This window comes from Pipistrellus kuhlii, unplaced genomic scaffold (genome assembly GCF_014108245.1).
Source record: "Pipistrellus kuhlii isolate mPipKuh1 unplaced genomic scaffold, mPipKuh1.p scaffold_m20_p_1, whole genome shotgun sequence".
Classification (NCBI taxonomy): domain Eukaryota; kingdom Metazoa; phylum Chordata; class Mammalia; order Chiroptera; family Vespertilionidae; genus Pipistrellus; species Pipistrellus kuhlii.
The window spans coordinates 154,604,271-154,629,602 of NW_023425404.1; the positions used below are offsets into that span (position 1 = coordinate 154,604,271).

A 25,332-nucleotide genomic window follows, 5' to 3' on the forward strand; every position below is an offset into this window, starting at 1 on the left:
TTATATTCAAAGCCTTTTATTACTGACATGCTGATATTCTGCAGCAAAATAGTTCAACTATAATACATTTCATTTATGTATGCTTGGTGTATTTATGCCATATCAAGCTTCCTTAAATAGCAAATGATAGAACACCTATTCACAGAAGCTAAATTTTGATTGTTTCATTTGGCTAATTTTATTTGGCCAAATTCTGCATAGATCTTAAGTTCAGAAAACTTTGCAAACCACATCACAATACAGTTTTATTCTTGCCCCCTAAATAATATTCACTTTCCCAAGGCTCTATTTGTTTTGTGTTGCCCACTGACGTCGTCAGAGTGTTTGATTTGTGATTCCCTCTCAGATAGAAGAGCTGGAGAAGCAGCTGGTCCTTGCCAACTCAGAGCTAACTGAAGCGCGGACAGAGCGCGACCAGTTCAGTCAAGAATCTGGGAATTTGGATGACAAACTTCAAAAGCTGTTGGTGAGATTATGCTCTAAAATATGACTAAAATTAATTCTGGGAAGTTTTCCACCAAAATATTTCACAAAACTAGTTATTTGTGCATACATATAAAATTATTCAAGTTTTGCATGTAAGATATAATATTCCATATTTTCTTTTTTCTTCTTAAGTAGAACTATCATGGCTTAAATGTTAAGTGAGCTGATCTTCAAAGAACCATAGTTTTCAACTAGATAGTACAGTCTGCTAAATTGAAGTAGTGATGTGTTCACCTCAAAGCAAAGTAACTTTTAAAACACATACAAATTATGTATATAGAAATTTTGGAAATTTAGTTTAACTGTTTTTTTAAAGAACGAAAAGGGAATTCTGATCATTATAAACCAGCTTCACTTAAAGGTTCTGTAGGCTGAGAAATTTGGGAGAAGGAAATATTTGGTATCCCTTTGTGTGATCCAGCGGGACAGTAGAATACATTTCTCTCTTACTCACTAACCCCGTTCTCTGCTGGTAGCTCCATTCTTTTTAAAATATATATATATTTTATTGATTTTTTACAGAGAGGAAGGGAGAAGGATAGGGAGTTAGAAACATCGATGAGAGAGAAACATCGACCAGCTGCCTCCTGCAACCCCCCACTGGGGATATGCCCACAACCAAGGTACATGCCCTTGACCAGAATCAAACCTGGGACCTTTGAGTCCGCAGGCCAATGCTCTATCCACTGAGGCAAACTGGTTTCGGCAGCTCCATTCTTCTTAGGCTGACACGGGACTTGAGCATCGCCGAAGGTAGAGCTGGCAACTGTGTGTGCAAAGTGCCAGACCTGGGGAGAAAGATTATTCTTCCCTCCTATTGTCTCTATATACACCCAGTGCTCCAAGCAAATGCCCCTTCCAGTCCCTTCTTCCTACTCTCTGCATCTCCAAACTGTCCCCAAGGTCCAACTCAAATGCCTTCTCCAGGCATTTTGATCTTAGTGATTTCTCTCAGCTAGTCCTTAGCTTTGTCTCTAAAGAAAAACCACTTCCAGTTATTTTTGTCTCATATCTTTCTCTTTGGATGATAAATCCTTTAGGATCTATGAATCCTTGTTTCTCCTATTCTGTTGAGTTTTTGCTAACAGTAGATAACACTCTATAGAATATGTTTATGTTAGTAACTGAAGAGGGAGGTAATGCTAGTCACAGCCCAACTGCCATTCCAATCCTAGTACGGGAAACTAGTCTGCATTTCTGAATCAGTAATCCAAATTACTGTTGCTATTCTCTCAACCTTTTGAACATTTCCTTATTACAGGAACACTCTTGATGTGAAACATAATATCTTGGTTAGAAAATTCAAAGCTTAAAAACAGATAACTTTGAAAATCTACTGTGTTTTCCTTTTCATTACATATTATTTGTGGTCCAGTCCATTGAGTAAGCAAAATGTCAATTTATTTTTCTAGGAAATGTTCATAATCTAGCTATTAAAAAGAAATTCCAAAACCAAAGTACTCTCAAATCATACAAAAGCTCCAAAGATGAATAAGGAACATAGAGTTTTAATTTTATTATTTGCTACTAAGGGGGAAACACACCTCACTTCTTGCAGGCTGATCTCCATAAGCGAGAGAAGGAGCTGAGTCTGGAAAAGGAGCAGAACAAGCGTCTGTGGGACCGGGACACCGGCAACAGCATCACCATCGACCACCTGCGGCGGGAGCTGGACGATCGGAACATGGAGGTGCAGCGCCTGGAAGCCCTCCTCAAGGCCATGAAGAGCGAGTGCCAGGGCCAGATGGAGCGGCAGGTCAGGCAGCACCCGGGACAGCCTCTCCACATGGTCTCTTGGTGGGGAGAGGAGGATGTATTTTATGTCTCATTGGTAAAGCTTTAAAACACACACACACACACACACACACACACACACATGTATGGGCCTAAAATAGCTCTAAAGTAGAGCTGTGGCTTCTATGAGCAAGCTTTAAACATCTGTTATCGCAATATTTTTGACCACTTATTAAATTTAAAACATTAAACTTTTGTCCATTGTTGAGTAATGAAACTCCTGTCCAGTTGCCTTTTTCACCTAGATTTGGTACCCTAATAACTGCTTATTTCCGAAAAGCATCAAACCATAGAGAGAATTAGGAACAGCTGAGTGGAAGGTTTCTAGGAGAAACCTCTGGTTTTGTTTTTACTTTTCTCCATGCGGATCGAAGCTGAGCTACACACAGGGCGGTGCACTCCAGGTCAGTGCACGGTGGGGAGATACGGTGCACTCTGCTACGAGTGTGGCCCCTCAGCACTGGCAGGACCTGGTTCCATTGCCACTTACTGCCACAGAGACATAGAAAGCATCGCACAAATGGAACCTTCCCAGGTGTGAAAGCAAACCAAAGGGCCAGCCTTAGCTTAGACCCAGGCAAAGCCATCTTCCTATTGCCTGGCCCAACCTGGGAAAGAAGAGAGATGAAAGAAGCAATTAGAATTTAGAATCTTACTCTTTTCCTAACAAGGACCCGAGAAGGTGAATGTATGTTGGATAAAAGCTATTATTCCCTTTTCCCTATGAGGTATTATAGAATTAAAGAGCAGATTGATGGGAAATAGAAAAGGCACACTTCCCCCTGTTGCCAGTATTATCTTAATTTAAATTGGTATGGAAAACATCCTCAGAAGGATCTTCCTAAGATCCCCACACTAGAAAACCATTTGGAGGAACATTAATATTTAATCAAGGCCACTCCACCTTGGTCTAATTAATATGTGTCAGTCTATGATCTATATGGAGTTCTGAGAGCAAAATGATTTGAGTTGGTCTAAGTCCCTGGTGGGCAAACTATAGCTCACAAGCCACATGTGACTCTTTGGCCCCCTGAGTTTTTGACAAAGGCCAGCTTAGGAGTACCCTAATTAAGTTAATAACAATGTACCTACCTATATAGATTAAATTTAAAAAATATGGCTCTCAAAAGAAATTTCAATCATTGTACTATTGATATTTGGCTCTGTTGACTAATGAGTTTGCCAACCACTGGTCTAAGTAATTATTATCTGATGAATGATTGCATGTTTTTAAGCTAACTTGTTATATCTCTTGAGGTTACCGCTATCTATCTGCCCAAATCCATGAAATTCTCTTTTCTTTAACAATCAGATGGCAGCAATTCAAGGAAAGAATGAGAGCCTAGAAAAAGTGTCCTCCTTGACCGCTCAGCTTGAATCCACCAAAGAGATGCTCCGCAAAGTCGTGGAAGAGTTGACAGCCAAGAAAATGACCCTGGAGAGCTCCGAGAGGACCGTGTCGGACTTGACCGTTTCTCTCCAGGAAAAGGAGAGAGCCATCGAGGCCACCAATGCGGAGATCACCAAGCTGCGCTCCCGGGTGGACCTGAAGCTGCAGGAGCTGCAGCACCTGAAGAACGAAGGGGATCACCTCAGGAATGTGCAGGCCGAGTGCGAGGCCCTCAGGCTCCAGATGGCCGAAAAGGACAAGGTGATCGAGATTTTGCGACAACAGATCGAAAACATGACGCAGCTGGTGGGCCAGCATGGACGAACTGCCGGTGCCATGCAAGTAGAAAAAGCTCAGCTTGAGAAAGAGATTAATGATCGGAGGCTGGAACTACAGGAATTCAAGGTCTGTAGAGTTCTATTGTGGTATAGCTTCTGAAATATCTTTTCCCCATGAATAATTCCGACCTAATTTATTGAAAAGGGGTTTTGTAAAGACACTGAAATTGTTTGAAAGTATTTGTGTCTATGTGCACCCGTGTGGTTTTTTTTGTGATAAAGGAGCCATACTTTCATTAGATTCCAAATGGAGTGGACAAATAATGTTTCAGAACTACCCATACAAAAGAGAAAATCGGAAAATACACAACTTCTTCATGAAGCTTTTCCTGATCCCACAGTTTAATGTGTGTTTTTTTCTCCCCCTTCATGTGAGCCACATTTCCCACAGCTCAGTAACTGGAAAGCACTGGACTGTTTACTGAATCTGTAAAACAAAAACAAAATCAAAACAACAAAAACCCAATATCCTCTCTGGGTTACTTGCAGCTTAAATGAGAAATTTTATATCAAACACTTAGCTTAGTTCCTGACCTGTAGAAGATGTTCAGGAAATATTAGTTCTCTTTGCCTGTTCCATTCTCTGTCTAAATATTATTTCACTTGTACCCATTATAACCTGGATCACTTTCTCTACTGCACTGTGTGTGTGTTTAAATAGCAGTGTCTCCTCTTCCCTGTAAGACTCAGACTTCTTCAAGCAGGTACACATCTTATTCATCTTTGTACACCTGCCTTTGTACATGTGCCTTTCACCCAGCAGGTACTCAGTAAATAGATATCAAAATTTTAAATTATTGAGTGAATTTTTTAAAAATTTGATTTTCTAAATTTTGTGTCATCTGTATCTCTGCCTCGGTAACTAATAGGAGACAAAGCACATACCATTCATTCTTTTTCCTATTAGCGTTATTGAGATGTAAGTGATTTGCAGCGCTGTATAAGTTTAAGGTATACAGCATAATGACTTGACTTACATTTATTGTTCAATGATTGCAACAGTGAATTTAATGAACATTTATCATCTCATAGATACCAAAAAGGAAAGAAAACAATATTTTTCTTCTTGTGCTGAGACTTTTAGGATCTACCATCTTAGCAATTTTCAAACACCATATAGCAGTGTTAACTATAGTCACCATGCTGTACATTATATCCCCGTACTTACTTATCCTGTAACTGGAAGTTTGCACCGTTGGACCCTACTTTTACCCAGTCGCCCAATCACAGATCTCACATGAACTTTAGATGCCAGAGTTTCCTCATTCTAAAACAAGGCCAACTACAGGTTATTATCTATCCTATGAAGATATATAAGTTTATTGCATTAAAAAATCAGAATTTTCTAGTGTTAAGCTTTTACTTAATTATATCGTAAGAACTTTTTAAATGGCCAAACTCACCATGAAAGAGACTTTTAAAGATATCTTTATGGCTAACCCTTACAATGAAAGCTTTAGAATAGGTATACAGAACATATTAGAGGAGAAAAGATTATTATTCCACCTTTTTATTTTAAAAAGACATGAATTTCTAGTATTGTTAATAGTACAAACAAATGGAAGAATCCTATTGAGTCTTACACTTTAAAAAATAAATCAATTTAATCTTTACAAAAACCTTATGAGGTAGGCGCATTATCCAATTTTACAAATGAGGAAACTGAGACATGGATACATTAAGTAATTTGCCTGTGAGCAACACTACCTTGGGATTTGATCCTGTGCAATATTACAAGTATCCTTCAGAGATATTATGGTTTGATTCCAGACTATCTCAGTGAAATATCACAATGAAGCAAATTGTAATATTATTGCTGGTGTAATCTTGTATTCAATTTGTAAAAAACACAAGACCTATGAATCACAATAAAATAAAGTGCAATAAAATGAGAGGTATGCCTGATTGTATTTAAGGCCAACAGGCCTTAATTTGAAGGGTCAATCTATGACCAAAAGAGTACCGTAAGTTTAAAAAATAATTAAGTATAATCACAGAAAAAAAATACACCCACATTTTTATACCTATACCTATATAGATATTTGGAGAAATATACACCAAACAATAGAAATTCTTTTGACAAAAATAATTTTATTTTAAAATGGCATTTGTTTAGAATATCTGGGCTGCCTCTGTCCACTTGAAATGTAATGTGAACCACATATATGATTTTAAAGTTTCTAGTGGACATGCAAAGTAATTTTAAATTTTTAAATTTTTAGTAGACATGAAATTAATAACATACTTTACTTAATATATCCACAATATGATGATATTTTTATATTGCAATCAATATAACAAATTAAGATATTTTACTTTTTTTAATATAAAGCCTTTGAAATCTGGAATATTTTATTCTTATAGCATATCTCCACTTAGATTAGCTACATTTCAAGTACACAGTAGTAGTTACATATGGCTAGTGGCACAAGTATATGGTGAATTGACATCTAAGGTTAAAAGAAAGGAAAAATAATTGCTTTTTTCTCACTCTATTGCTACTTTATAATAAAACACAAATGTAATGTCCTGGGAAATAGTGAAAAAACATTTATATATATATATATATATATATATATATATATATATATATACACACACACAACATGTTATAACTGTATATGTACATAATTTTAATTTCTTACTCTACCCATTGTATTTATCACTATATTTAGATTTTAAAAGATAAAAAAGATTCAAAGATACGAGAGCTGGAGGCCAGAGTGAGTGACCTGGAGCTGGAAAAGGTGAAGCTGGTGAATGCAGGCTCTGAGCGGCTCCGTGCAGTGAAGGACATCAAACAGGAGAGAGATCAGTTATTAAACGAAGTGAAGTCTAATAGGAATGACTTGAACAGCCTTACAGGTATGTCACTTCAATTCAAATTCTGCTAAAAACAAAACAACAACAACAAAAAAAACCAACTCTATCAGTGAAGTCCAATGGAGACACTAGGACTATTGCAAAAGAATAGTTCCTCATCCACATGACAACTGTGGATTAATTATGGGGACCCAGTGAGGTATTTCATTGCCTGAAATCTGATACTTCTCCTTGAAGAGCTTTCATAGCTTGCACTTATTAACAGTACTTTTTAGTCAGCCCTCAGAGTCCATAAAATTCTTTGCTGTGATTCCATTAGAAGGGTGAAGGAAGTGCAGACCTTGAGCTCTTTGAGTCACATATCTTGATTAGAGGTTTAATGATGAAGCAATATGTGTAAAAAAAAAACAAAACAAAAAAAACCTTATGCAAATTTTATGAAAGGAAAAATCCAAGGCTTTAAATTTAAAAATGAAGCACTTTTTGTTCACAATTATAGTATGGAAGGCCCATAATTTGCTTCACACACAGACACACCACACAAACATATCACTAGCACACCACACATACATACACAGAGTCAATGGTTCCTGAGCATTGACTAAGCCAGATACTGAGAGAGGCCTTATAGACGACAGTGAGGCTCCCAGATAGTTGGTAGCCAGGCTCTATGGAATGTGTCACAAATACAGTGGCTGGGGCACATTGGTGTGTGCTGAGTGCAGATGCAGAAGAGGGCAGAGAATTAGCCTCCTTCAGGAGGTGTCATCTGTGTAGGCTTGAAGGGGGAAAAGGAAATTGGCAGGTGAAAAAGAGGTGGGAGGGAAATCCAGGCAGAGAGAACATTATGGGCAAAGCCATGAAGGCATGAAATAACATAATGTGACCTCTGAAGTATTTGTTGGAGTAAAAGCCTGAAGGAATGTGAACTAAGAAATGAGGCAGAATAGATAGGCAGAGCCGGACAATGTGGAGCCAGCAAAGGGCACTAAGTAAGAGATTGTTGTCATCAAATTACATTTTAGAAGAAGAGTGTCAGCAGTAAATACAAAAAGGCAAGACTAAAGGGACAGGGACCAACCAGTCAAAGGATTTTTTGAGTTTCCAGAGTTCCCGGGAAAATATCATGAGAACTTGACGTGAGGCAATGGCAGTAAGAATGAGAGGAAAAGGAAGAATTCAGAATGTTTTGGGAGATTGAAATCAATAATACTTAGTTATTGGAGGGGTTGTGTATGGGTTCAGGTTTTAAGTTTGATTATTGGGAAAACAATGATACCAACAATTGAGAGCGGAGAAACTGGAAGGAGGGGCAAGTCTGTGGGCAGGATGGTGAGACGCAGCCAGTAGGAGACAAGTTCCAGGGCATTCACATGGAAATGTCTGGGTAGACAGCTCACCAAAGAGGTCTTGGCTCTGTCTGTTTCCTGTATATGTAAATCTATTGATCATATATAAATATCCTATATAATAAAAGGCTAGTATGCAAATAGACCAAACGGAGAATGACCAGTCACTATGATATGCACTGACCACCAGGGGGCATAAGCTCAACGCAGGATCTACCCCCTGGAGATCAGTGCACTCCCACAGAGGGAGCGCTGCTTAGCCAGAGGCCAGGCTCATGGCTGGCCAGTACACTAGTGGTGGTGAGAGCCTCTCCCGCCTCCACAGCAGTGCTAAGGATGTCTGACTGACTGCTTAGGCCCGCTCCCCATGGGGAATGGACCTAAGCTGTCAGTTGGACATCCTCTGGGGGCTCCCAGACTGCTAGAGGGTGCAGGCCAGGCCCTCTCCCTGAGTGCACAAATTTTGCGCACTGTGCCTTTAGTATAAATATAGATAGGTAGTTGAGTGTGTGTATATTCTTGTATTTGAATGACAAATGCATGCCAGGTATTTTGATAGTTACTGGTGATAAAAATCAGATAAAAGAAATCTCTCTCTCAAAAATCAGATAAAAGATATAATAATTTTAGGTTACTTATTGTGTCATAGAGATCTATCTACCTACAGATGTTGGTTAAATCTATTGTAGTGAGTATGATAACCCCCAAAAAAGGTATAAGGTGAAACAGATGTGAGTCAGTTACACAGGTGGGAGAAAAAGCAGTGAATAATAAGTGGATAGAGGAGGAGGAGCCACCAAAGCAGATTTTTAAAAGAGTCAGATACCTGGAATTGTGTGTGTACATACATCTAATGTCTGTAACAAATCACAATATAACTAAATGAAGTCTCTTCCAGCTCTAAAATTATGTATTCATTAGTTACAAATAAAATATTCTTCTTAACAATAGGATAGAAAAAAAAGTAACTATTATTGACTATCATGTTCTACAGAGGACTACGAAGTCTTAAAAAGGAACTTTCGAAACAAAAGTGAAGAACTAGAAACTACTACAAATAAGCTGAAAATGCAATTAAAATCTGCACAGTCTGAACTAGAACAAACAAGAAATACATTGAAATCAATGGAAGGATCTGATGGTCATGGTATGCTTTATTTTGTTTTTAATTTCCACTGATCTAGATTTATTAAAAACACAAACCTAGATACATTGCCTGCCATCTCTTCATGTGTCGTGTGATGTGAGAGAGATAGCAACAGGTATCAATGGTGGGTGCTATAGAGCAGTAGTTTTACTCGTTTTTGGGGGGTGAGGGAGGGAGAGAGGAATTTCCGTTTGCTTATGTGTCTGAATCTTTCCCTGTAGTTGTTTCAATAATTTCTAACAGACTTCCACACTTATAAATGCCAATTAATTGTTTTTGAGGCTGTGTTGATATAAATACAAGTTACTGATAATTTTCATTCAACCCCTTATTTTTCATGTGTTTATTATCTATAAACTATATCTCTGTGGCTAATTGTCAGTTCCTGGGAAGGAGCCCTGGAATTGAACTGCTAGGATGAGGGATCTTCCTCACCACTTCAACTTGCTCCCTTTTTACCTTGCTGCCCATATTAATTCAGAGAGAGAAGTTTACTGTTTCATATCATTCATATTTTTGGTTTGGCTATATTAGCTGACTATGGAAATAAATATTTATCTAAGTAAAGTCTACATTCTTCCATTTCTCAATATTTTTAATGGCAAAAGATTTATTTCTGTGCTTGCTTCAGCAGCACATATGCTAGAATTGGAATGGCACAGAGAAGATTAGCATGGCACCTGCACAAAGATGGCACACACATTTTTGAATTGTTCCATATTTAGTGTGGTTCTCGGAGGCTCAGCTCTTTCTTTGCTGGTTCACATCAAGAAAATGGTGGGGGCCGAAACCGGTTTGGCTCAGTGGATAGAGCTCTATCGTCAGCCTGCGGACTGAAAGGTCCCGGGTTCGATTCCAGTCAAGGGAATATACCCTGGTTGTGGGCACATCCCCAGTAGGGGGTGTATAAAAGGCAGTTGATCGATGACTCTCTCTCATCGATGTTTCTAACTCTCTATCCCTCTCTCTTCCTCTCTGTAAAAAAATCAATAAAAATATATTAAAAAAAGAAAAAAAGAAAAGAAAATGGTGGGGTTTGGAGAGGTCACTCAGGAGGCCCATTTGGGGTCTGTCCCCTCCCCCAAGATAGAGTCCCTGTCTTGGGGCCCTCAGGCATCTCCACAAGGGCCTCAGTCACATTATAATTACTAAATTAACCAGGTAATCTTGTATTTGTATTCAAATGCCTATTTTCATTGATTAAAATTATCTTAAAATATAAAATATTTATGTAAGAAAATTACCTTTGAAAGCCAACCATGGTCCTCTTAATCAGACCAGAATTATTTATAATGATGTCAGACTTTTTATCGATGATTAGCATATCACTCTACTGTGCCTCTGATAACCCTGTTTTTACAGGTTAGCTATAGGAACTATATTCATTAGCATTCTTGTTTTTATAGAATGATACTTTTTCCTTTTTCTTTTTAACCGCTAAGCTATAACTGGACCTGACTCAAAGTAGTGGCAATTTCAAACCTCTTTCCTCAGTTGACTACAGGGAGCCTGTGTTTGAATTTCCAAGCAAGGAGGAGCTTTATATAAATTTTCAGTGGCCTGCCATATTCTAAGTATTCAGTGCCTATTACCTGTCCAAAACATTCTCATCCTGTCACCAGTTTTACTAAATTATCACATATATGATTATGCTGCCAATTTAACTATTGAAAGAATAGTGAATTCTAAGCACATGACAATAACCATGGGAATAAAAATGAATGGTTTGTGATATCACTGGAGTCTTTTAAAAGATCACTAACAGCATATGTCTTATGTGGTATTTGAAATCTGAGTTTCTAGAAAAAATATTTTAGTAAAAATATTATATATGTTATTTATTATATAACTATATATTTTATGTCTGTGTTTCCTATCTGTGTAAGTGTGCTGCACCAGCATGGCCATGGGTGAACCTGAGGGGGGAGGGGGCACGGTAAAGGATCTAAAAAGAAGAAAGAGAATACAGGTGGGGCTGGGTGGATCTCTAGTGCCTGGATAAGGACACAGAGAGGCCCAGCTGCAGCCGAAGCTTTATTTTATTGTCAGAGCACCCAAAGCAAAACAAGTGAGGTGGTCAACATGTTTTCAATGTTCTTGTGAGTTTCACCTTGTCTTGGCAGCTCTTGCTGCACCTCCCACAGCCCATTGGCTATCTAGCAAGGAGCTAGGGAGGACTATAAGGTTAAGCTTAATTATGCTACAAGGACTCTGCCCTCCAAGCTGGGACTTGTCTGTGGCCCTGCCACAGTCAGTCCGAGGCTTGGCCCTACATCTATGTATGAATTTGGTCAGTATTATTTATTACCATTGGAGATGTGGCAAATTATTATGGGCAATGAAATTAATACCAGTAACAAGGAAATTATAAAATATTATACACACACACACACTCTAGAGACTCATGCACTGGGTGCAGGGAAGGGGGTGGTTCTCAGCCCAGCCTGTGCCTGCTCGCAGTCCAGGGGGATCGGTCGTAGGCCAGCACACATCCCTATTGTAGTCCAGTCTGGGATCCCTCGCTCCTTACCACCCACCTACAGCAGAGGCGGGAGAGGCTCCCATCACCACCGCTGGGCTCACCAGCCGTGAGCCTGGCTTCTGGCAGAGCAGTGCTCCCCCTGTGGGAGCACACTGAACACCAGTGGGCAGCTCCTACATTGAGTTGTCTGCCCCCTGGTGGTCAGTGCATGTCATCGCTACTGGTCGTTCCCCTGGTTATTCTGCCATTCACTCAATTTGCATATTTGTATTACCCTGTTTCCCTGAAAATAAGACATTGTTTTATATTAATTTTTGCTCCCAAAGATGCGCTAGGTCTTATTTTCAGGAGATGTCTTATTTTTCCATGAAGAAGCATACGGTACACATTTATTGTTAAATGAAAACAAAGGAAATTTATTACCTGTATATGGTACGGTAGTACGGTAGTTGTCAACACAAACCAGACAAGCTGTGAATCCTACAGTATCAAGAATTTACTCATTTATTCAATGACAATCATGTCATCATCTTCTGGAACATCATCATAACAATCCAATTCCTGAATTTCCTGGTGAATTTCTTGTGACTCCATTTCTTTCAGAATCAGTGGACCAAATCTTTCATGTTTGGCAATAGCATTCTGAGACAGAGCCTAGGGGGGCCTTATTTTCAGGGGATGCCTTATATTTCACTGAGAAGGAAACCTGTAAGTAGGTCTTATTTTCGGAGGATGTCTTATTTTCGGGGAAACACAGTATATAGGAAACACACGCACACATAGAGTTTAAAACTGAGTAATTGCTGAAAATTGTTAGACCTCAGTGTTGTGAAACTGTCCAGGTGCCTTGGAGAATCTTACTTGTTATCTTCCCATAATGCTTGACCTTCTCATTATAGTAGCCTCTCAAAATTTAGAAACTTAAAACTAAGACAGAGTTCCCTTTCTTTTTTCCCAGCTATGAAAGTGGCAATGGGGATGCAAAAGCAAATCACAGCTAAAAGAGGTCAGATAGATGCCCTTCAGAGCAAGATACAATTTTTGGAAGAGGCAATGACGAATGCAAATAAGGTAAGTCCCTGCCCTTGGGTTGGGGGAAGCCATCATGTTCACTCATTAATATACTAGAAAACAGAATGAGACAGAGCAGAGACTAAAAAGTACAGTGGAGAAGAGAAAAGAGGTTACTTCTGACTGAGAAAATTAGGAAAAAGTTCCTGAAGGAACCAGATCGCAAAGGAGCTAGTTAAGTACAGGAAATGGGCAAAAGGATATTCCTGACAGAGACAGGAATGGTTATAAACAAAGCACCATTTGGTCGTAAGGCAGTATGTGTTCCTAAAATTACTGTGCTATACAAACTGTGTGAGGAAAACCACAGGGCTATGGAAACAATGGGATGAGAAGCACCACACTGACAAATTTAATCAGTGACACAAAAAAAAAATAGGAACCTAATGAAACTGGTAGCACAGTATTACACAAATTCAATAGTAATACATAAATACTACAACAGCCATGGCCCCTTTCCTTAAAAAATACCAGACGTTTCCTTGTGGAAGTGTGCATCAGAAGGTGGCAGCTTGTGAGTAAAATCCTAATGAAGGGGTAAAAGGTAGCTTTTCTGTAACACCAGATGTGCTTGGATGTGGCTCATAACACAGGGTAAATGGAGGTAGCTAATAGATAATTGTTTGAACAGTGCATGTATGCTCTTTGTATATTCCCATGCAGATTTGTTTAGCTGGGTGCAGTTTTCTGCATTGATCATAAATGAAACTTCACTAAGTAAATGTGAGATTTGTGTTTTGCTCAAATATTCTCTGATAATACCACACTTTTAACAGAAAAGTTAGAACTGATTGTAATGGAAGTGAGACTATCAAGAGCATAAGTAGAAAATAATAAGTGCAACTCAAGTAATTGTTTTCCCCCTACCTAAAAGGAGCCGTTGAAATACTTTTTCAGAATGAGGCTAAATATTAACAAACCAGAGGTTCACTGTATGAATTTGTTCACGGGTGGAGTCTGGCCGGCCCGGCCCCAACAGGGGCAGATTGGGGCCAGGCCTGTCATGAGGAGGAGACAGCAGGAGGTTGGCCAGCCGGCCTGCCCGATCAGGCCCCATCAGGGCTGGGCTGGCTGCAGGGAGGGGCTGTGGGAGATTGGCCGGTTGGCCTCATCCCCTGATTGGGCCAGTTTACTGGCCACAAGTGGGTGTCATAGCAACCGGTCATTCCAGGCATTACGGCATTCCGGTTGCTGGCTTTATATATATATATAAATATGTAAACATTTCTTTGTTCTTTACCACTTTTCCTCCCCTTTTTTTCTCATCTTGCATTTTCTCTTTCTTCATCCGTTACTTGCCCATTTGAAACCAGAAGCAGTGCTATGCTCATTCTTCCCTGAGGGTACGGAGGGCATTTAGAGGCACTGCCAGAGATGCCTGCCCCCGCTAAAGGAAAGCTTTCATCAAAAGTCCCTTCAGAAGGAAAGGAGCCAGCGTGTAAAATAAATTCCCCTTTCTTTTTGAAACCTTTCCTGCTTGACTAGTCAGAAAAGAATAATTATTTGCATCCAAAATGTGTATTACAGTGGTGGTACTATCTGTCTTATTTACATTAAACATTTTCACTATGAAAAACATATTTAAAGAAATATAGACTCAGTAAGTTGAGGTCTGTGTTTTAACTTGGCTACTATGCATTTCTTTTTGTCTACCTGTTCCATGATGGTTTTAAAAGAATGAACTAATTTTAATGAAATTTTGTTGAATACCAGAGTATATGAGTATATCAGTAAGTTCTATATCAATAAGCTTGTTCTCATCACTGGACTTGAGGTCAGGAACTGTGTGTTCCATTTCTTTTTATGTTGGAGGTTCCTTGTGAAATGAATAGTTAACCTTGCAGCAAATTAAAAATCCATAAAGCTTTCAAATAAATGCATCTTCTTTAAATCTCTTCTGTCATTTTAAATAAGTTTCAATAACATTTGGTATATGATTACTCAATCTCAAATCACTATATACTTTCTTTTTATGACAACATAATAATTACATATTTTGTGAGTTGTATCAAGGATTTATTAAGTCTAGAAAAATAATAATACCAGTAGTGATAAAAATGAGATAGTATATGATAACATAATTCTAGCAGTTCCCAACTCTAAATTAGAAATAATTAAGTGATATATAAATTCACAGTAATTCAGATCTTTATGTAATCCTATATAATAAAATCCTAATATGCAAATTGACTGAACAGCAGAAGGACCAGTTGCTGTGATGCGCACTGACCACCCGGGTACAGATACTCAATGCAGGAGCTGCCCCCTGGTGGCCAGTGTGCTCCCACAGGAGGAACGCTGCTCAGCCAGAAAACAGGCTCATGGCTGGCCAGTGCAGCTATGGTGGCAAGAGCCTTTCCCACCTCCACTCAGGCGGGTAGTAGGAGCGAGGGGTCCCGGACTGCGAGAGGGATGTCTGACTGCCGGCTTAGGCCTGCTCTCCCCAGTGATCAGCAGGTGGACATCCCCCAAGGGGTCCCGGACTGCGAGAGTACGCAGGCTGGGCTGAGGGACCACCCCCCTCAAATTTCATGAACCGGGCCTCTAGTAGTTTTATATTTTCTTTTTTTATATATATTAAGACATCTAATTAATTAATTTATTTTAAATTTAAATTCTTTGTTTAAAGTATCACATATATCTCCTTTTTCTCCCATGACCTTTCCCCAGCTACTCCCACCCCCCAGCACATGCCCTCACCCTCCTACTGTCTGTGTCCATTAATTAGGCTTATGTGCATGCATGCATACAAGTCCTTTGGTTGATAACTCCCCCCACCCCCGACCCTTCCTCCTTCCCTCTGAGGTATGATTCCTCTATTCCCACTTTGCTGAGAGTTGTGTTTTGTTTTTTGTGTTTTTATCTAGAAAGGATGTTGAATTTTGTCAAATACTTTTTCTGCATCAATTGATGTAAATATGTGATTTTTATCTCTCAGTTTGTTTATGTGATGTATAACGTTTATTGATTTGCAGATATTATAACAGCCTTGCATCCCCAGAATAAATCCCACTTGGTCATGGTGTTTGATCTTTCTAATGTAGTGCTAGATCCCATTTGCTAGGATTTTTTTTGAGCATTTTAGCACCTATGTTCATCAGGGATATTGGTCTGTAATTCTTTCTTTGTAGTGTCTATCTGGTTTGGTGATTAGGGTAATGCTGGCTTCAAAGAATGAGCTTGGAAATGTACCTTCCTCTTGAATTTTTTGTAATAGTCTGAGGATAAGTTTTAGTTCTTTGAATGTTTGATAAAACTCCCCTATGAAGCCATAGGACCAGGGCTTTTGTTTGCTGGAATTTTTTTTTTATTTTTTATTACTGCTTCCATTTTATCAGTAGTTATTAGTCTATTCAGATTTTTTTATTCTTCCTGATGATGTTTTGGAAGATTTTATTTTTCTAGGAATGTGTCCATTTCATCTAGGTTGTCCAGTTTGTTGGAGTAGCTATTCGTAGTATTTTTGTTTTTTACAATCCTTTGTATATCTGTGGGGTCAGTTGTTACTTCACCTCTTTCATTTCTGATTTTGTTTTATTTGGGTCCTCTCTCTTTGTTTCTTTGTGAGCTGGCTAGAGTTTCATCTAACTTGTTAATCCTTTCAAAGAACCAGTTCTTGGTTTCATTGATCTTGTGTGTGTGTGTGTGTGTGTGTGTGTGTGTGTGTATTTGTCTCTATGTCATTTATCTCCACTTTGATCTTTATTATTTCTTTCCTTCTGCTTACACTGGGCTTTTCTTGCTGCTCTCTTTCTAATTCTTTAAGTTGTAGGGTAAATAATTTATTGCCATTTTTTTCTTGTTTTTTGAGCTAGTCCTGTAGAGCTATGAACTTCTCTCTCACGACTGCTTTCACTGTGTCCCTTAGATTTTGGATTGTTGTGTTTTCATTGTCAGTTGTTTCTAGTTTTATATTTTCACCACATCTCAGCATTTATATCAGTATATTATTTTTCTGATATTTTGATATTCTCCTCTTAATTGTAGGAAAAACATTTTCTAAAAGAAGAAAAGAATAAATTAAGCCAGGAATTGAATACTGTTGCAACAGAGAAAAACAAGATGGCTGGAGAACTAGAAGTCCTGAGGTCTCAGGAACGTCGTTTAAAAGAAAAGGTTGCAAATATGGAAGTTGCTCTTGATAAGGTAGTTATTAACTAAATATATAAATTCATCATTTACTAAGTAGCTATTAACTAAGCAGAATCATTCTGAATGAACACTCCATGTTGATAGGAACCAAATCTGTATTATAGCTCAATCACCTAGTAAACTGGGGGGGAGAACATTCTATAGAGAAGATTCTTCTGACGTTTATGAATACAGTTAAGAGACCAGCTCGCCGAAATGGCCGCGTCCACCCAAGGGCATTTTGAGTCACTGGACCTTGGCGCAAGCTGTTCATGGCTGGCGCAAGCTGTTCGGGCCAGAAACTGGGCCCTCAGCTAAAAAGTACAGTGTCACAACCCAGCTGTTGATCGGAGGGGTCACTGGCTGGTGCACAGGTTTCATATTCCAGAAGGTTGAAAAGTTGACTGCAGTTGAAAGCTGTGGGAGGAGGATTTTTTCTCCTTCAGATTGCAAACCATACCAGCTACATCAAAATTGAGGCAAGGAGTAGAGAAGGACATGAAGAAGGCCAAGGAACAGCTGAAGATCCGCAAGAGCAACCTCTTACCTTCAGAGGTGAAAAGCAAAGCCGAAGAGATGGCGTCCTTTGTGAAGCAGAACGGTCTAGTGGCTGGTGGGTTTTTCGGAGATTTTCTGCTTGGCATGGCATCCTTTATTCCCGGTTTCTGTACCTAGATCAGCCTCTACAATCCACCATAGGACATCGAGTCTCCTCCTCCTCTTCTCCTGTGCCTTCCTCCCTGCTATAGCATATCCGAATGGCTTCTATAGGCACCTGTTGATACGAACTGATAATGACCCTACTGTGAGCCTCAAGACAACAACGGAAGAGACAATAGACTACCTATCCTCCCAGAGCACTCCCCACTTGACTGAGCTAGAGGTTAGGGATGTTCCTTTTCCCTCCGACATCAGATACTTGCTAGCACACAGTGCGATACAGCTCACTGTGGAGGATAAGTGGATACTCAAAGGTGCCCCAACTTGAATTAGAACAGGAATAACCAGCACATAGATAACCTTATAATGTGTGGCATGGAAAAGACTGAATACATTTGCCTTTGAGCATGAAAGAAAGAGAAAAAAAAGAATACAGTTAAATAGTGACTCAGCCTCCCCATCCAGAGACACATTTGTTTGTGGGGCAGTGAATCAGCCACAAATAACATTTCACATTCAAATTAAATTGGCATTCAAGAGCAAGGCACCTGGCTTCAAATTCAACATGTTGGAGCAGGCAGATCCTGAGCTCACCTCCTCTCACTGACACCAAAACTACAACTACGTATGGAACAGCCATCTCTAAGAATAACCTGAAAACTAGAACAGATTTTCTACAATTATGGATATAAAGAAAAAGCCACATTGAAATGGGGGGGAGGGGTAAGACTAAGTCTAGTTAGGACCTACCCTTACCCCCATTCCCCATGCAGTGACTCACAGTGGGAGGGATATCACAACTGCAGGGGTCACCCCCAAAGAGTGAGGGGGTCTGACCAGCCTGGGGGACCTGCCCCAGAAAGAGGAGTCCCTGTAACACCTGGCTTTGAAAACTTACTGGGAAAAACGAAGGGCTAGAGGAAACCCAGGTTGTGCTCTTTCTGAGTCCGGGCACAGAGGAAACTGTTAGAAAAGCACCTAGGTCATACATGAAGGTGATACATTGACTGATTTGAGGGTGTGTGCTGAAGGAACAGGGATCTGTTGGATCTCCTGAGTCAGAGGTGCTGGTAAGCTCCATTTTTCCTCCCTTTCTTTAAGGTCGTCTAACACTGGCAGGCATCATTTCTGCCACTCTCCTTTAACCTTACTAACACTGTTCACTCCTCCCCGTCATTTTCCTGAGGACCCGTCTAGGCTAGCACCCCTCCAAAGTGGGGGGCCTCAGTCAGCACCAGCACAAAGCAGTGTGTCTGCAACAGTGTGGTGAGGACTCACAGCCAGCCACACCAAAGGCTGCCAATACATCAGTGAGCCTGCAACACTTGTGGCCAGGCCTCAGAGCCAGTGGGCCCAAGACCAGCCTTGCCTATCACTGTGTCCATAGAAGTTGTGGCCCAACCACAATAGGAGGCCACACTGGTCCACCCAGGAAACACCTCTGGAGCAACTGGCTCTGGTGACAAGGGGGATTCCATCATTGAGCCCTTCACATACTAAATGCTATGTAAGTGCTGGCGATACATAGGAGAAAGACATGGCCTCCAGTTCTCTGTTACTAGATAAAACAGATAAAAAGATAAAAACAGTGTGCTAAGAGTGGGGATGTTTCCTTAAAGAGATGGCAGCTCTGCATTTGTAGGTTAACTAGAGGCCTGGTGCATGGATTTGTGCACATTGAAAAGAAATTAATTAGAAGAAATATTTTAGAGGCTGGGAAATGACCATGGGAGGGCTCCAGGACGTATCCAGACTGTCTCACCCAGTCCCAATTGTAGTGTCTGCCCCTTTGTGGCCAGTGTGCATTATAACGACTAGTCAAATGATTGAACAAACAGTCAGTCACTTAGCATGTTAGACCTTTATTATATAGGATAACATAAAATTGCATGGAGAATAAACTATATGCGATTGGTTTGATTGTAGGCATCTTTGCAGTTTGCAGAATGTCAAGATATAATACAACGTCAGGAACAAGAATCTGTGCGCCTGAAACTTCAACACACTCTCGATGTAAAAGTAAGGTCTTTTTTTTCATCATAGATAGTAGGGTAAGCAAAATAATGCCTTTGTTTGATATACTTACATTTTGTTTATTACCTTAGATACATTATAGGACTGGCCCTACAATCCAGGATGTAAATGACATAATATGCAGAGAATTTTGAATTGAGAAAAATTTCATGTAAAAATATATCCCTAATTATGACATTTTTAATTATTAGATTTTGGATTTATGTAGACCAGATGAATAAAAATGTTTTCTTCACTATTTGATGTTTTGTCTGGGGAAAACAAACATGAAATACTTAGTGGGATTAATGTTAACATTTAGGTGTACTTTCAACATTGTCTGATACTGGCAATTATAAAACCCGTACAAACCTTGTTACATATTATATCTCCCCTTTTCATATTAGTAACAAATTGAAGCATCATGCTTGATGTTAAGCTCATAATAAAAGTGGCTTCCTTGGTGATACCCGAGGGAGAGTTTGCATACAGAAGAGTCAAGCAAGTACAAAGGCCCAGAGTGCAAGTGTCTTTGGCCCGTTGGGAGAATAGCAAAAATTATGTAATTGTCACATCTAGGACATTGCTCTTTAAAAAGAGTACACTTTCCACTGACATATCTATTTTCTAAGTATATTTTAAAGTTGCAGCCATACTTTAAGTCTCAGTAATGGATACTTTCACAGCTAGAACACTCCTGCTGTAGAGGATCTTTCTCAATATTATGCCAACACTAGTGTGGAGTCTTTGGCAAAATTTGGGAGCCAATGTAGTGGCATAACATGCTAGGTGTGCCTTCATATACAAGTACTTGCTTAAAACAGTACTTTGGTTTATAACTTTGTAGAAGTTCAACATGTAAGACTGAAATTATATTTGAAAAAATACATTTTGATTTCACAATTCAAATTGTAGTTGATAGTTGTTTTGTTCACATCTCTGTTGTTTTCCAGGAACTTCAGGGCCCTGGGTACATCTCAAATCCTCCTGTGAAACCACGTCTTCTGCAGTCCTCTGCACGTGCTCACTCTAATATGCCGTCTTCCCAGTCTACGACCAGCTTCCTGTCTCATGTAAGGACTGGTCCTACAATCCATGATGCAAATGACATAATATATAGGGAGAGAATTTCATGTTAAGATATTTTTAATTACTAGATTTTAGATTTATGTAGACTAGATGAATGAAAATATTTTCTTCCCTATTTGATGCTTTCTCTGAGAAAAATAAATATGAAATAGTCAGTGGGATTTATTTTAACATTAATTGTTAAAGAAAATTATTTAATAGCTTTATGTTCAATCACAGGGATTTCCAGATTACAAAGCAAAATTTGAGATAGCTAAAATAAGCATCATTTCAAATGCCAAAGGCAAATTACTGGCATATTTAATACTCTACCAAGATGAAAATGATTCATAAGCTACATGTGAATTTATAATCATAAAATATTAAGAACTTTGGAAATAGTTTAGTATAACCTTTTGTACTTTTAAAGCTCAGGGGGAAATATGTGCAATGTAAAATTTAGGAATATTTTTTCTTTAAAAATGTATTTATGGAGTCACTAGTTCCCTGCAACCTGTATTCAGCTCCACCTCTAACAAAATGAGACTTATCCCATAAGTACACATGCAAATCAATTTCATTAATTAAGTCTTATTGTATGTACAGCAACAGGATCAGCAGTGACCTGCCAGTTATTCTACCTGAGCCATATAAATGAGCATATATTCTGTGAAATGACTAAAAGTTGAAGTGGACTCTTTTCACACACTTAAGATGTGTGTACTGAAAAACAAGCAATCACACAGCAGATAATACAATAGTCTATCAAACAATTGAATAATAATTTACTATTATTTTTTGAAGGGGAGAGAAAAATATTGCTGTGAAAGAGAAACATCAATTGGCTACCTGTGGAATCAAACTAGCAACCTTTTGGTGCATGGGATTATACCCAACCAACTGAGCCACAGTGGCCAGAGCTAGAATAATCCTATCTAATAAAGAGGGAATATGCTAATTAACCCTCACACCATTGCAAAGATGGCTGTACCCACAGCAGAGGCTGGGTTCCCATAACACAAGATGGCTGCTCCCCTTGCCCAGAGGGGCTTAACTGGGGACCTGAGGCTGCACCCCCCTGCCCAACAGAGCCTGATGGGGGACCTCAGGCTGTGCCCCCCACTTGGCAGGACTTGACGGGGGGATCTTAAAGCATGCCCCCCACCCTGTAGGGTTTGATGGGGGACCTCAGGCCCGGTCCACGCCTGGCATGTGCCAGGGGACCTAAAGCTGTACCCCCTGCCTGGCAGGGCTTGACAGGGGGGGAGGGATGGGGACTGGGGAGTGCCTAGCTGGGTCTAGATCTTGCCCAATGGGGGTTGGGCCGGCTGGGTCTGGGTCTTATATGATTTTGAGGTGCACGCAGGTGGGCAGGGACTTGACTCTGGGTCCTGCGGTGTACCCCAGGAGGAAGATTTTCATATACATTTTACTAATTTTCTTTTATCTCTAACACTTCTGTTATAGATAAAGGGCAAATAGCAATATTAAAATGTTTCCTCTAATTCCCTTTTAATGTGCAGGAATCTCGTGCACTGGGCCACTGGTAATATTAATATTGGAGGTTAAGCATGTCCTTCTCTCTGAAGACTAAACTCGGAGGAGGGCAAAGGAAGGGCAGGAGACTGCTGCTTTTTGTTTTAGGTGTTTCTTATAAAATTCTTTCACCTTTAAAGCTATGTACATGTTATACTAATAAAAATTTACTTAAACCCCGCGCTCCAACAAAACACACACAAATCAAACAAAACCAAAGAATATTTGACCAATAGTCACTGGGACCTTGGAAAACCAGTTAAATAGGTTGTGCCTTGCTCTTTTTATCTCTAACGAGGAGTTTGGACTAGAAGATCTCTAGGGTCATCTAGAAAGATTAGCTCTGAAGTTCCATGACTTTTCATTACCCTAAAACCAATATCGTAGATTTTGCCCAGCCATTTAATATATAGATCTACTTGATTGTAAAGAATCTCATCTATCACTGAAAAAGTACTAGTCATATAACTATTAAATTAAACTTTTCAATAGAGTTCTAACAGCAAAAATAAAATATATTTTCTAAATGGACTGACAAGCATTCAATATACAATTAATTCCTTCTCTTAAGAAATACAATATATAATTTTACAAAATAAAAGTAACATATATTCTTTGTTTTGCTCATTGATGTGTCTGCCTCAAGTACCTAGAACAGTATCTGGCACATAATAGGTGTTCAATAGTACAGTGTTCACATCTGGATCAGGGGCTTTGTGGATTTTCTTCTACCAAAATCCAGGGAATTCCTCTTACCTTTTTTGTTCTCCCTCCCCATCTTTTTAGGCTGAATTACCTTCTTGGTATATTTATATCTTTGTTTTCATTGAGCATACAACATAGTGGCTTCCTCTGAAAGGGTTTATTTCATTCTCTATGTTTTAAAACTTGCTATGTCTGAGAAATACCTTTATTTTTCACTTACATTTGATGTGAAAATTTTGTTGCTGTTGTGCCACTTTTATTCCACAGCCTTTATCCCTGGGATTCATTTCCGATTGTTTATAGTGGGAAAGGGGTCTGTTTTCTCTTCGTTGTGTTGGAGCCTTAGCAGATTCTTTTTTCTTTTGCTCTCAGATATCTTCTTGTATCATTTCTCCGATCATTTTCTCGGTTATTTCTTTCTGGAGTTTCTATTAGTCACCTATTAGAACTCTTACATTGATTCTCCAATCTTCTTTAATTTTGACTCCATTCTACTTTCCATTTCTTCATCTTTTACTCTTACCTTTTGGGAAATTTCTTCAACTCTATTCCAAACAAGTATTGCATTTCCCCCCCCTGATTTTATATATTCCTTTAATTTCCAGGAGCCCTTTTTGTTCTTTAAATCTCTTTATATTGTTTTATGATATTTTCTCATTTCTGTTTAAGAATATTAACTTCAGTTTTTCAATAATTTCTCAGTCACCTGAATTATTCATGTTTCTTCAAATTCATTTTTTTCTGTTTGTTTTGATAGTTGTCTCTCATGTTAGAGACTTTCTTCAATGTTTGGAGATTGCTGGCTGTCCATTACTATTTAAGATTGAGGCCCTAAAAGCTTATTAAAATAGCTCTTTGAAAGTTTATAGGATTTGTCAACTAGTAGATGGTTAGGTATTACTTTTTTATTGAGGGACCCAAAAATTATCTATAGGTGTGTTTTTGTTTTTTACTTGGTCCTGTCAATTCCCTAATCCATCTACAAGCATTCTGAGAGGTGAGTGGGGCAGGCAGTATGGGCTGTCTGTCTACTATGTGACCTCACTTAATGCTCATATTTTCAGTTTGCAGCCCTGTTCCTTCTCTGCCAGATATCCCTTTGGAGCCTAAAGTTCTTTGGTCAACCTCACCCAGAGATTAAGCCTCTAAATTCACTTAGGGGAAACGAATGAGTAATTACCTAATTTTATGAGGAAGAAATTTGGGATTCTAACAGCTTCTCCCATAGACTTTTTGCCCAATCCTCCTCTTTTGCTACTCTCTCTTACCTTGGTCTTCAGGAACACAAGACCTCCACATTCTGAGCCTTTCTTGTTGGCTACTTCTATGCTGGGACTTTAAATTTTAGCTTTATTTGTTCAGCTAAATCAGTTATGAAATGATCCACTTGCTTTCCATCCCCCAACTTTTGTTATTACTCATCTAATATTACCTCTCCTTTTTCTCTTTATCCTTGTTAATCCCTTTAGTGTCATTTTAGTGGGGTTTTAGATAGAGCAGAAATAAATGCCAAGTTTATCTTTAGAAGTGGAATCTTACTGTTTGCATTGCTCTGCATTTATCTTATGTTATTTTAGTCTTCTTGTTCCATGATTCTAATAGTAGCTGAGATTGACTTAACACCAGCCACTGTGCAAAGTACTTTCTGTAGATTATCTACTTTATTCCTCAGAACTATCCACAAGAGTACGTGCTGATTATTCTACCTGTTTTACAGATGAAGAAACTTGGCTCTTGGAGAAGCCAAGTGACTTACAGAGTTCACACACCGAAAACATAGTTATGCCAAGATTTAACCAAGACAGCCTGAGCCTAGAGCCTGTGTTCTTAATCTCTGCTTCTCTATGCTACCCACCGAATGCTGTTTATTAAAAAATATATAATAATTTAAATAAATGATATAGATACTGTATCTAAAATACTATATTTCATTAGGCTTTTGTGAAGGAAGATTATGCCATTTTAGAGCCTCAAAGGCTCCTAAAATTACCCCATTGATTCCCCCTGTGCTAGAGGTGAGAAAATGGGAGAACCAGAAAATGTATATTATGTGATTTGGTCTAACCTCAAACACCTGCATACGTTTGTATGTGTTATAGTGTATATATGTACATACAAATGCACATGTGATTGGTAGGTTGACATCAAAGTATTTCACATTAACATTTAGATAAAAGCTATTTAGGCTATAAAAGAGACTATTTCCAGGATAGTATAATTTTATTTCTATATCAGATTCTATATACATACACTATAATTTGTACTAGGTGGGGATAATCTTTGTCACTGAAGTACCCATGATGTGGGCAAGATTTTTAGTAACACTTTATAACTTTTGT

At 39.0% G+C, this 25,332-nt stretch overlaps 1 protein-coding gene and 1 non-coding gene across 6 annotated transcripts in view; both read left to right on the forward strand.

Annotated features, from left to right (window-relative positions):
• CCDC158 (coiled-coil domain containing 158) overlaps positions 1-25,332 on the forward strand; it is a 71,436-nt gene that overhangs the window by 27,042 nt on the left and 19,062 nt on the right. For all 5 annotated transcript variants that reach the window (XR_006739732.1, XR_006739733.1, XM_045571543.1 and 2 more), the window contains 9 exons: positions 347-466; positions 2,045-2,242; positions 3,593-4,075; positions 6,684-6,873; positions 9,175-9,327; positions 12,768-12,880; positions 16,868-17,026; positions 19,598-19,690; positions 20,638-20,757. Coding sequence is in view for 3 of the 5 variants with exons in the window: in XM_045571543.1 (XP_045427499.1) it covers positions 347-466; positions 2,045-2,242; positions 3,593-4,075; positions 6,684-6,873; positions 9,175-9,327; positions 12,768-12,880; positions 16,868-17,026; positions 19,598-19,690; positions 20,638-20,757 (1,629 nt within the window). In the remaining 2 variants the exon portion in view is untranslated. The remainder of the gene's footprint in view (positions 1-346; positions 467-2,044; positions 2,243-3,592; positions 4,076-6,683; positions 6,874-9,174; positions 9,328-12,767; positions 12,881-16,867; positions 17,027-19,597; positions 19,691-20,637; positions 20,758-25,332) is intronic.
• Positions 9,946-10,052, forward strand: LOC118709941. The gene has a single exon (XR_004985206.1). It is a non-coding gene; the product is annotated as a U6 spliceosomal RNA (small nuclear RNA).